This window comes from Trachurus trachurus, assembly GCF_905171665.1.
Source record: "Trachurus trachurus genome assembly, chromosome: 22".
NCBI lineage: Eukaryota > Metazoa > Chordata > Actinopteri > Carangiformes > Carangidae > Trachurus > Trachurus trachurus.
Genome location: NC_139907.1, coordinates 3,792,776 through 3,806,590, shown reverse-complemented (window position 1 = coordinate 3,806,590; position 13,815 = coordinate 3,792,776). Strand labels below are relative to the sequence as shown.

General features: G+C 40.6%; 1 protein-coding gene across 7 annotated transcripts in view; it reads left to right on the top strand.

The window, feature by feature from the left end:
- Positions 1 to 13,815, top strand: part of ppp2r5eb (protein phosphatase 2, regulatory subunit B', epsilon isoform b) — a 64,265-nt gene that overhangs the window by 33,813 nt on the left and 16,637 nt on the right. For all 7 annotated transcript variants that reach the window (XM_083998817.1, XM_083998818.1, XM_083998816.1 and 4 more), the window contains one exon: positions 12,836 to 13,032. In XM_083998817.1, coding sequence (XP_083854943.1) covers positions 12,836 to 13,032 — 197 coding nt within the window. The remainder of the gene's footprint in view (positions 1 to 12,835; positions 13,033 to 13,815) is intronic.

The window sequence follows — 13,815 nt, the reverse complement described above, 5'->3', positions numbered from 1 at the left end:
GTGTGTGTGGCACAGGACACAACCTCACTGTACCAACCGTGTGTGTACATGTGAGTGTCAGTGCAGCGTCACGGCTGTGCAGCAGCTGGTGGCGTGGCCCCGAGCTTCCTGTGGACAGCTGATGATGATGATGATGATGATGATGATGATGATGACGGCGGCCATGCTGCCGGGTCACATCCATCTTCCCTTCTCTCTCTCTCTCTGTTTTTTTTTATTTATTGTTGCTGTGAAGGACCGGAGCAGATGTTGTGACAGTCAGCTGCTGCTCCTCCTCTCACTGTAATCCTTTATGTAATGTTTAACCTCAGTGGCTTATGGTGCCCAGTAGTGACGGAGCAGTGGCTGCTGCTGCTGCTGCTGCTGCTGCTGCTGCTGCTGCTGCTGCTGCTGCTGCTGCTCCCCCACAGGAAACATGACGCACGCTTTCATGACGCTGCTGTAACAGACGAACGAACTGACGGACGAGCTTGATGTATAAACGGAGGTTTTATTGTTGAGGAGCAGGTTTGGCTGCAGCCTGGAGTCGATATGCAAATTTGATTATTTTTTTAAATCCTTAAAGGGCCTTTTTTTCATATTGGCTCCACTTTAATACATATAAACACAATAAATCCGGGGTCATTGACTCTGAATCTAATTGTGACTCGGGTATAGTCAGTAAAATATGTTGTGAAAATCCTAGAAATTAAATTAAACGGCTGTTCCAGTTATTGATGATCAGTTTTACTCTTTTGAACTTTGCTTTTATCTACCGTATATTCGGCCAATGAGAAGCTCGCCTGCGCTCTCACAGGTGAATAAGTGGCAACACTTTTAATCCACGTAAATCCATATATACACACAATAATACAGGGGTCAACCACTGTGACACAGGTACAGTCAGTGAATATCCTAGAAGCTGTTATAATCATTATAATTTTTAACATATATACCACATTCAGCTAATAAAATGATTAGATTAGAGCAGCAAAGACAGAATCAGAATATAAAGGCATTTAAAAAAAGCAATATAAGACGTAGTGAAAAATATACACTATAAAAATGGTAATGTTAGAAATAGAAAAGAAATCTGCCAAATATTTATAATAATATTTATTTATAGAGCACCTTTTTGTGCTTTACAAACAAAAGTCACAGAGAAAATCACAGAAAATAAAAGCAGAAAATAAGTTAAAACTTAAAGGGATAGTTCAACATTTTGGCAAATTGGCTCATTGAGTTGTTTTAGAGGTAAATACAGAGACTGTTTGCCAAAAAACTGCCCCTGAAGGCAACACACATCAGCGGTTTTGCATGAATTTCCCTCTACAACAACTGTCTGGTTACGTTGTGTTATTATCTCATAGCGTGGTGAATGTGCAGGTCACAACTTGTCCACCAGAGCGTTGTGGAGTTGTTGGATTGTGTATTTGATGAGTTTGATGAGGGAAACCAAGAAATCCCCCCACTGCTCCGCCGTTTTGAAAATAACTTGCACCAACATCCGGTGGTTTTGTCTAACTTCCTGTCAGCAGATGGAGTTAGCAGTCCCCGTCCTCGTCCCTACGTCACCACATTCACGCGCATCCCTTGACTGCACACAGAGAGGACCGCCCCTTTATGCCGTTCTCTCTCCTCATTGGATAAAGGTTGTAGGATACAAAGGAAAGTTTTCTCCTCGGCTCAGAGCAGAGCAGAGTGACTGACAGACCCGTGTTTCAGACCAAACACTCTATGTAAGTGATTGCTGTCGGAAGATAGAACTATTTAAGACTTATATTAACACAAGTATTCTGCTTACTTCTGCTTTAAAGGTAACAAACCTACTCCTAAAACTATAGGGTTAGGCAATGGGTCAATTTGCCAAAATGTTGAACTATCCCTTTAAGTAAAATCAGAAAAAGACTCTTAGATAAAAGTTTGTTTTAAGAAGGGATTTAAAACTGATTTAAAACTGGTCTGGTGCTGGAAGTGGCAGCACATGTCCTTCACGTGACCGTGTGTGGTTGTGTTTAGGCTCCGCCCCCTTCCTCTGTGGGTTAATCAGGTTAAGTGACATCCATTCCTCCATCAATAGCCCTGATTGTTAGACTATAGCCCCCCCGCCCCTCCCCCCTCCTCCCCCTCCTCCTCTGTTTATACCTCCATGGCGGCGTGTGTTAGTGCGGCGGCGGCCCAGAGGAACCCTGGGAGTTTGTGTACATACATAATGCGGCCGCAGTCGGGACATAACACCCTCCAAACTGACCTTCAGGCCGCCGTCCAGTCACCTGCTGCTCCATCTGTCGGAGTTCCTCACTCTCTCTCTGCCGCTCTCTCTGCCGTAACTCAAGCTCGCTCGCCCAGTCACACACACACTCTGCATTTAGAGACAAGGGGTTTTCCCCCTTTACACTGTGAGTGTGTGAGTGTGTGTGTGTGTGTTCTGGTTATCTTACACCTTCCTATGCTTCAGTTCCCAGACTCGTGTTTCCACTAAAACGTATGTGAGCGCGGTTCAGAGTGTTTTTCCATGACTTAACGAGCCAATGAGATCATCGATTTAAAGGACGAGGTCGTTATTTTAACATTTTGTTAAATAAATGTCAGGTGTAAAAATAAAACCATAATATTTATGAAATCTAGACGTTGTGGTCGTCGCTCTTCACTGATCTGACCTTTCACCTCTGAGCTCCGTCCTGCAGCTCGTAGCTGCTGCTCCGACGCCTCATCTGCACATTGGGAAAAATAACTTTAAATGCAAATTGCAGGATTTAATTCATATATTTTAAATCTGTAACTCCTTTAATAAAGACCAATTTTCGTCGTTAATGCACTTTGCATACACTTTTAAATGATCAAGCTCTTGCTGCATTACAGTTTTTATTTATGTCAGTTTTTAGTTGTGTAGTCGGGGCGAGTGCAATTTTACGTAATTTTTTATTAAATTTTTTGCGTATTATCATGACTCATGAACCAGCTGCACTGATTGTGTGTGGACTATGTCATGTAGTTGATGTTGTTGTCCTAGTTTTCAACATTCGTTTGTCTTTCTATGTCTGTATTTTATTTTATTTTCTGCTTGCAGCCTCTGCACCCAGGACACATTTCCCCTTTGGGACAATTATTTTAAGTTTATTAGATTTTTTTTTAAATGAAGATGTTCAGGCTGCAGGTGTGGCAGAAAGGTTTCGTCCAGATGTTTCCAGCATTGGGTTGAACGCACGTTGATCTCAACTTTTACTTTACAGTCACTTGACTGCTTGACTTGTTACAGCTTCATACGAGCCTCGTGCACTACTGTCATGCGTGCTGCTCGTCTGTCTGTGTGAACGACAACAAGAGCGCTATGCGGAGATGAATGAACAGAGCGATATTGCGTTGGTTGAACCAAAAAGCTGAAAAATCTATCGGACGGTGGACGTAATTTAATAAATGAATGTATGGGAAACACTGGTATCTGTGCATTTACCTTTATTTTGCTGCTTTATTTTGCCTTATATGGTTCCAACATAATCTTTTTTGGAAAGTGCCGGTATTTAGGAGTCATGTGATTAATCAATTGTGGCGTTTAAAACCACGGTTAATTATGAAAACAAGTTATTGTGACATCCCGACACTGAAGTGTTGTTTTCACTGTTTTCTCTCCTGTTGCTTCCTACTATTACTGGATGCATGTTTTGGGGGGGGGGGGGGGGGGGGGTTGAGCCACTGAAGTAACATGCAGTGTTCATTAAAACAACCACACTGCAGTCGTTAGTTAGTGAGCAGATCACCCACATGGTGGCTGTTCGTCTGGGTTCAGATCACAGCTGTTCCACCTCTGGACTGATTCACTGTGAAACCACAACTGTGTTTGTTTTGAAAATCTCCCTCATTGTGTGTGTGTGTGTGTGTTGTGAGTTTGCGCTGCCAGTTTCATGTTTTTACTCCTTCTGGAAGAGACTCGCTCCATGCTTTTTGTGCTTTTTGTTTGTGTTTGTTAGTTTTTTTCCCAGAGTGCAATCATCTCCTGCAGCAGAATCCATGCTTTTCTAATTAGACTTCACATTTGAGACTTAGAGACACTAAACACCATCATCATCATCATCATCAAAACAAGCAAAGACATGAAAACAACAGATTTTTACACTTTATACTTTTCTAGAAAACGGATGCATCAGACTGCGACCCCGTCTTCAGTAGATCCACGCTGTTATGTAATTAGAAGAACTTAAAGGAGTTCCTGTGGCGAGCCATCTCTCTCTCTCTGCGCTGAGTCGTTAAGCTTTTTTCCACCATTAATTAAGCAGCAGCGACTTCTCTCTTCCTCTGCCAGGGGAGCCCAGATGAGAGTCTCTCCTCCTCCTCCTCCTCCTCCTCCTCCTCCTCCTTCTTCTTCGACGGAGGAGACGGGCTGAAACCAGAGCAGAGCTTCAGTGTTTCCACCGGCCGCTCATAAAGTATCTCAGAATAGTCGTGTTGATATGAGCCGGCTTCGCTGCAGCAGGAACAGTGATGCCTTTATAGAGCGGCGACCCCGTGTCAACAGGTCGTCCTCCCTCCATTGCTTATCGCTCGACTTCCTAGAACCACCGGCATCAAATCTGCTCCACTACATGTTTTTATATAGACAGGGAGCTGCTCTGCTCTGAGTCTGAGTCGTGCAGCAGATAAAACGGGTCACATCCTCTCTTCAAGAGTGAAAATGAATGAGACGATTTTGTCTGCAAATATCCAGGAGACAGTGATGTTACAAACTTGAACTAAAACTTAAAAATATTTGCTTTAAAATTGACTAAAAATGATCATTCAGTTATCAGATGAGCTCCTCAAAGTGTCCTTTACCACAACAATCCCATGTGAATGAATCAGATTCATGTTCCTTTGTTCTGCATCAGCTGAAACTCCTTATGTGGCATTTTGTCTTCAGTTAAAATCGGCATTAAATCACTTTTTTTTTGCAACATTATCCATCCAGACAGTAAAATTGAATTATTGGGAGTTAAAATGCACAAAATATATCTGACTATAATTCATGTAACGTGCTGTAACTCGCTGCAGCACAGACGCGACATCCAGGTCGTCTCTCAGACAAACACAGAGCTGTTTGGTAATGTAATATAATGACTAATAATAACTGAATTTATTGCTACATCCGGATCAATAAGTAGATAAAATTGTTTTTTTTGCGTCATTGCTGTTTGAGTCTGCCTCTTTGGTCTTTTTGTTTCTACACACAGGGCTGTCACAATCATGAAAGTTGAGTTAACGGTTAATTTCCATACAAATGATCACGAGTAACGATTAAATTATGTTTTTCTGAACGTTTTATGCAACTTTTATAGTTTAAGCCTCAACATAGTTTCATAATACACATACTAACACCTTATGAAGATGAAGAGTTTATTGGCTTTTACAACTAAATCCATAATGCCCTAAGCCAATAGATGCTCATCAAATATTAGAAACAAACAGTTTATTGACGTTATTATAATTAAGCGCTCCCACTCCTACATGAGACCTGAGCGGCCTGCAGTGAGTGCTGCGTTCAAGTGGCGTCAGTACAATCGGAAAAGCAACTTTCTGACTGAAAAAATTATCAGAATAGTAGAATACTCACTCATGTCGGAAAACTACTCCTCAACTCGGTCATAATTTAGGTTGCTTGACTTGATATCAACATCTTATCCGCAGTATTTTACCCATTATGTACCCACCATGTTACACATAAACCATAGAAATATGAACATAAAAAGGTCGGAAGAACGGCTCGGGAACTGGGAACGTTTGTAAACAGAGAACATGACGGCGGTAATGTGGGACGGTAATAAAGACGACATTTCGCTGGATTTTTGTAATAAATGTTCCAAGCAAGTTACATGAGGAGGGAAAAATAGTGCGGGCTTTAATACTTCAAACCTGAACAGTCACCTATATCAATAAGTTATGCACCTTATTTAAATAGATGTTCATCTGAGATATCCAATAGTTTTGTTTGATATCTTTAAGCAAATGTTTGAAAGGCTTGCTAATAGAATATCTTAATTTAAAGAGTCAAGTATTGATGTGATATGTGATGTATTTAGGTCCTCACTTGTCTTTCTTATCTCCAGGTATGTTATCCGTATCCGTATCGGCCTTTGGAAGCAGAAAGTTATCCGTATCGGTTTCAATAAAAAGTTATCGTGCATCCCTACTAATAATAATAATAATCCTCCAGATGATGCTGGGTTTATACACAGAGCGGATCGCCGGCTGCCAGACACTCAGTCAGCCCGTCTCATCCAGCGTCCACTCCACTGTAGCTGCTGGATTAAAAAAAAAAAAAAAAAAGATGATATTTGTAGCAGCTAAATGGATTTGAGGATAAAGATGGATGGTGAAAAGTGAAAGCCTCAGTGATACGGGCAGTTTGTCTGAGTTTATGGACGATTAAAGACGTCAGAGTGAACAGATGAAGGTTTGTTAACGAGCTCGCTGCTCTAATATGTCACTTAACTAACGATGCGTCGTCCTCTCCTCCTTGGTTTGGAAGAAGCTTGTTGCTGTGACAACTGTTGTGGCTTTGTATATATGTATTTCCGTTCTGCTCGTATTAAAGCAGATGAATAAAACGTTGAACACCCTGATGTGATGTGTGTTCGACTCAGAGGTCAAAAATCAAACCGGGTCAGAAAACAAAAAAAGCAAAAGTTGAGAGTTTTCATCGTTCATTTCATGAAAGATGTTTGATTTATACGTTCTGCATCTCAATACATTAGAATATGATGGAAAAGTATATTTATGTGAGTAATTCTAATACATTATATAGATCCATTACACACAGAATGAAACATTTCATGTCTTTTATTTATGTAATTTCTTTTAATTGTAATGATTATGGTGTCACATTTAATGAAGACTTGAAATTCAGTGTCTCAAAAATATTGAATATTACAAAAGAACAATTTTAAAAAGCATTTTTATTAGGAAATATTGGCCTTCTGAAAAGTATGTCCATCTATATGCTCTCAATACTTTGACTTGAGCTACTGGCAAAACCTAACCCTAACTTTTCCATCATATTCTAATTTATTGAGATGCACCTGTATAAACAACTGGCTTTTAACTTCAGACAATAGATTGATAAGTAGATTAATAATCAGTCTCTTTATTTCTAGCACCTGAAACGTGAATTTTATTTGTGGCGTTGGATAAAATAAGAAACATTTTAGACCGATTGATATACAGATACTTCATAATGTCAATATTTGTCTATTGAAGGGCTATTATTGGGTGTTTTTTCGCTGTAATGACATTGAACCTGTGTGAATCTTATGCTGTATTATTGATAAATTTAAAGTCGGTTATCAATATGGCCGATAAAGCAGTCTGTCGTATGAATGAGCTGCAGCTCAGGTGAACGGCCGGTAGGTTTGTTAATGAATGAGGCGTTCTGGTTTAGAAGTGGGATGGACGACGAGGTCGAGGAGCAGCAAAGAGTTTTATTGATTAAGGAGATCAAGTGGTTCTTATCAATTAGAGGCCGAGAGGCAGCGGTGAGTAACGGACGCTGATTTGATCTGAGCGTCGAAAAGCTTAAAGAGTGACGGCCTCGCTCCACAGGCCGCTCGGTGTGCCCGTGTGTGTGTGTTACTGTGTGTTACTGTGTGTGTGTGTGTGTGTGTGTGTGTGTAAGCACTTCAGCTCAGCTCCAGGGTTCTTCCCTGCTGATGCGTATGAAGGGTAGTTTCTGGGTTATTCTAGGCCACACACACACAGTCTTTCACTCTCTTTAAGTACAGTTACACACACTTTCATGTACACAGCAGCAGCAGAGTCTCTCCCTCTCTCTTTCTTTCTCTTTCTTTCTCTCTCACACACACACAGACACACACTCTCTGGTCGTCAGCCTGCCTGTGTCTCTGTACAGGGATTACAGCGTCCTGTGTGATTATCTGTCTATTAATAGTTTCCTTTAAGGCCGTCGTTCACATGCAGCAGCAGCAGCAGCAGCAGCTCCTATAGAAGCAGAGGAGCTGCTGCTGCTGCTGATTACTGTGATGAACTACAGCTACTGTACACTACTGTACAGGGAGGAGACACACAGACTTAAAGGGATAGTTCAACATTTTGGCAAATTGGCCCATTGCCATAATCCCTATAGTCATAGCAGTAGGTTCGTTACCTTTAATTGTCGGTGCAAGCTTTTTAGAACGGCAGAGCAGAGCCATGAGCTGCTCAGAGCTACGCTACGGAGGCTAGTGGGATTTCTTGGTTTCCTCTCATCAAACTCATCAAATACACAATCCAACAACTCCACAACGCTCTGGTGGACAAGTTGTGACCTGCACATTCACCACGCTATGAGATAATAACAGAACGTTACCAGACAGAGTTGTTTTAGAGGGAAATTCATGCAAAACAGCTGATGCACGTTCCTGTCAGGGACAGTTTTTCATCAAGCAGTCTCTGTATTTCCCTCTAAAACAACTCTGTCTGGTAACGTTGTGTTATTATCTCATAGCGTGGTGAATGTGCAGGTCACAACTTGTCCACCAGAGCTCTGAGCAGCTCACGGCTCTGCTCCGCCGTTCTAAAAATAGCTTGCACTGACAAATAAGGGTAACGAACCTACTGCTATGACTATAGCGATTATGGCAATGGGCCAATTTGCCAAAATGTTGAACCTCTGACTTGTCTCCGTCCTGCAGATTTACATTCATGCACTTTTATTCATCTTTTTCTCATTATTTATATATTTCATTGCACATAGTGTTTAAACATGAAAGCACACACGCACACACAGACACACACACACACACATTTTCATGTCCACATTCCACACAATACATAATGTATGTACTATGCATATGAGGCGTGTGCTGCGGTGCAGAGTGATATTATTTTAATTTTTTAGACTCTGTATTGGCTCCACTCGCCTTTGGGCTTGGGAGTGTCACGTTGTCTGCACACACACACACACACACACACACACACACTGAGCCCTTAAAATGTTTTTTTGTTTTTTTTAACTGATTTATTCATCCAGTGTAGCAGTAGGAAACGAGCTGTGAACTCAACACTTTTTTAACTCTGTGTTGTTCGTCTCCACAGAGGAAAACATCAGGCTCTGTAGCTTTTAGATTAATTATTATGATTTAAATAATGATAGTAATAATCATTTTGTGACTGTGTCTGTAGCTGCTGTTGAAACTGATGAGGTATTGCACATTTTTTCTTGATGCTTTTATTCAATCAATTCATAAAAACTGTGCAGAGAATCCAGATCTCACCTCTCAGGTCGGCTCTTTGTCGTAGATATCTGGATCAGTGAGTGAGTGAGTTAGTCAGTTCAACAAGTGATGAAGCAGTTTTAGTTTTTATTTTAGTTTTAGTTTCTCAGGTCTGTAGCGCTGCATTATGTAATAATCTAATACAGTTTCACCTCATGATGTAATAACGTTGCATTTTGTAATAATCTGCCACATTTTGTAATAAAATTCCTGAACGCCAAATGTCATAAATTTTGCCGCATTTTGTAAAAAGTTGTTACATAAAGCACCAAATTATTACAAAATGCGGCTGTTGCACTTTTTGGTAACACTTTATTTTAAGGGGTCCTTGTTCCTGTGTATCTACCTAATTAATTACAGTGTAATTACCTATGTAACCGTATGTAATAACATGTACTTACATTGTAAATACATAGTGTATTTTGGTGTACTTACAGGTCCTTGTTACACTTGTAATAAGAAATGCCAAAGTGGCCTCTCTCTTTGCACAAGCATTTCTTATTACAAGTGTAACAAGGACCTGTAAGTACACCAAAATACACTATGTATTTACAATGTAAGTACATGTTATTACATACGGTTACATAGGTAATTACACTGTAATTAATTAGGTAGATACACAGGAACAAGGACCCCTTAAAATAAAGTATTACCCACTTTTTTTTTAATGAAAAAAATGTAATAATCAGTGCATTATGTAACAACTTATTACAAAATGCAGCAAAGTTTATGACATATTGCGTTCAAGAATTTTATGACAAAATGCGGCGCTACAAGGTTTTAGGAGAAAGCCTCTGTCAGACCTCTGAAGATGAACGTTTGTCCCTTTTAGTTGCATCCATCCCATAATGTTCCCATCAGTCCTCATCAGGTTCCATTCACTCTTATCTACCTGTGGGTCGTACTCCAAGTCGTCCCATATTGAGCTGCAGCTTTAGACATCTCTAAGAAAACTACAACTAAGCTCATGTTACAATTCAGTTTAGTTTTATATTGGTCATTGGAGTTTTTATTTAGTTCTCATCAGTTTTTATTAGTGTGAATGCTGAAAGCTAAGTAATTTCCCGCCATTTCATACAAAATCTCACATCTTCTACTTTTTAATCTATTCTCAGCCATTGCTTCAGCTATGTTAGCACTGGTTCATCAGTTTTCCTTCCTGTCAGGTTAATAGCTGCAGATTTCCACTATTCAACCGTTACACTTAAACATGCAGGATTTCAATGTTTTCTTCTCCCTTTAGCATTTCTACTGCTTTTTTACCTTTTCAAAGACATTCATATCATACTACAAGTTATATGTTTCATCTTTAGCATTAGCCTTTTTCAACATTGCTATATAGCAGTTTATTCAGCTAATTTAGCATTAATTCAACAATTTCTTCAGCTCATTCAGCATAGCTTCAGCAATAGCGTTCAGCTGCTTTCAGCATTCACACGCATTTTCTGCAGGAAATGCTATCTTTTTCTAGTTTTTTTCGCTGCTGGTTTTAGTGTTAGTGACCTATAATAACCCTTTCTCTGCACTGAGTTACAGTTGAAGTAGATGTTTCCTGAGCTGCAGGACGCTGGTGTTGTGGCAGCGTTTGTGGAGCGGGGATTGAACCCAGGAGGAGACTCTGGGGGGTTTGTTTGTTTGTGACTGGCCTGGTTGGACGCAGCCTCAATGAGCCGAGCTGAGCTGAGCTGCTGCAGGTCAGCAGGTCGGGAGTAACCAGTGGCATTTGGATCAAAACATGTTGCTATAATCACTTTAAATGCGCTTGATGGGATCGGCCCCGCGGGTTGGTTGGTTGGTTTGTTTGTTTCCCCACCGCAACGGGAAACGGCACTTTGAACGGGTCGCAGCTCCAGGAAGAAGGATTTAAAAACTCAGCTGGAGGAATTGATTTTTGATCTGCTGCAAAAACACAGACGGGAAAACAATGTTTTTTCATTCAGAAAATTCCCCTGCAGATTCCTGGATTAGAAATCTGCAGCTAATGATCGTTTTTTATAATCGATTAAGCTGCTGATTATTTGTTTTGATTAATCATTGAATCATTTTCATTCAAAAATTTACAGGAAAATTGCTCAGTTTGAGAGAGGAGTTGATGATGCTTGAACACAGTTAACCAATTAAATAAATCCAACCAGTGTTTGATCACCGGTTTCACTCACAGTGTGTTTAAAAGGCTCTGAAAGAGACGATGAGTTCACTGTCCCCGGGAAAAAGAAGTTTCTCACTCATTTACATGCAGCGTGTGACTGACTCGACGTGCAGCGCCGCAGAATTCAAAATGACAAATGACGACTTTGAAGTGTAATTTTCCAAACACACACACACACACACACACACACACACACACACACACACACACACACACACACACACACACAAAGTGTCACTGGTGCAGCAGCAGCAGCTTATCTCTTACATAACAACGGCCCCGGTCCTGCAGCCGGGACGGGAACATCAGGGCAGAGTTGTGGCGATCGGGGGCGAGGAGGGGGGAGGAGGGGGGAGGAGGGGGTGAATGCGAGCGTCTCCCTGCAGGTGTGAACTCTGTACGACCCTCCGCCTCCACGTCTGTCGCCGTGGGAACAGGGCGAACACACCTGCCGGCTGCCGCTACGTAACACGAGGCGGTTTTTGCACTCGAGGAGGAGGAAGCGTCCTGTTGTTTTTTCTGTATCAAATATTGTTGTTGTTAATCTGTCTGTTCATTCATGAACTCCTTATATGGATCAATACGCTGCTGCGTTCAAGTGCATCAGGGAAAAAGGACAAACGGCAACAGAAAGTGAAAGTCTAAAGTCAAAAATGTCAAATTGCTCCTGGATTTAGAATAAAATGTTGATTAAAAAAATGGCAAAGTAATAAATTAGCAGGTTCTCAACATTAAAGGACAATTCCGGGCTGTATTTTCCTAACATTTTAGGTCTAAAAGAAGGAATCTGAAGATTTTCAGTTTAATTGCTCCTGTTTTGTGGTAGTTGTGTCTGTCCCCGCATCGCCACGGCAGCGATGAATGGGAGCGGATTGAAGGAAAAAAAAAACAGGAGCAATTAAACTGAAAATCTTCAGATTCCTTCTTTTAGACCTAAAATGTTAGGAAAATACAGCCCCGAGTTGAATTTGCCCGGAATTGTCCTTTAAATGACAGTTTCCCTTTTTCAGTGCACACATTAGTTTTTTTAATTTGAGTTTTGTTCAACTAGATTTCCATCATTTATTTCGGTCTGTACTCCAAAGATTTCATCCAGATATTAAGGATGCAGAGTTAGTGTTGTGTTGTGTTGTGTTGTGTTGTGTTGTGTTGTGTGATAACAAGTGAACAAAGAGTCAGGAACTGGACTGAAGGTGAAGACTTTCTTTGTCCATTGTCTCTTAAGCGTTAAATTATAAAACCAGACAACAAAAGACACACAACAACATCAACAGCACAAGAGCAAACACACACACACACACACAACAAAAAGTAGAGCGTAACAAAGAAAGGAGTGATTAAAGGAGGTGAAACCGCCATTTTTCTTGTTTTTAGCTTCCAAAGTGAATCAGCACCAACTTAACTTCTTCCTCCTTCTCTTTCTTTCTCTCTTTCTCTCTGTGTGTGTGTGTTTGTTTTGTGCGTGCAGACGTGCCAGCGCCGGAGCAGCCGGAGCTGTTCCTGAAGAAGCTGCAGCAGTGCTGTACTGTCTTTGACTTCATGGACACGCTGTCGGACCTCAAGATGAAGGAGTACAAGCGCTCCACGCTCAACGAGCTGGTGGACTACGTGACCGTCAGCCGGGGCTACCTGACAGAGCAGGCCTACCCCGAGGTCGTCAAAATGGTCAGTCACACACACACACACACACACACACACACACACACACACACACACACACACACACACACACACACACACACACACACACACACACACACACGATTAGATTCAATTACCATTATTGAGGTTTTGATTCGATTAATAACCGATTATTGCCGATTATTACAGATTATTGATTTCCCATTTGACAATAACAGTCACCAAAATACACCACAAACTTATTGCTCCATTAAAAAACTGTTAAGTTCGACCTCAAAGCGCCTCATATTTGTGTAGTGTCGTCGTCCAAATTATATTATTATTTTTAATTTATTTATTTTTACATATAGTCTTTCACTGTCATAAAAAAAATGTCCATAGTTCGAGTTTTTTTCCTACATAATAAAGATCATTTGTCAAAGTTAGTCCCGTGTTATCGGTCCTAAAGCTGAAGCTAGCAGGACGTTATGGATGGAGAAAAAATAATAGTGGAGGATTAATCAATAATCAACTTTTTTCACTACCCCTAACACACACACACACTGGAGTTTTGGGCTTTAGATTTTATATATTGTGAACAAAAATGTCAAATTAGAGAATTTATGCAGACAAAGAAGTGTCTATGTGAAGTCAAATATAATGCATAATATATACATAATATAGTACATGTAAGGTAGTATAAAAGAAACTCACAGAAGACAAAGCAAACAACAACAAAGAAACGCACACACAAAAAAGAAAACAGATAAAGTGTATGAATTATATTTAGTAGGAAGAAGTAAAAAACTAGATTTTCACCTGTCGTCC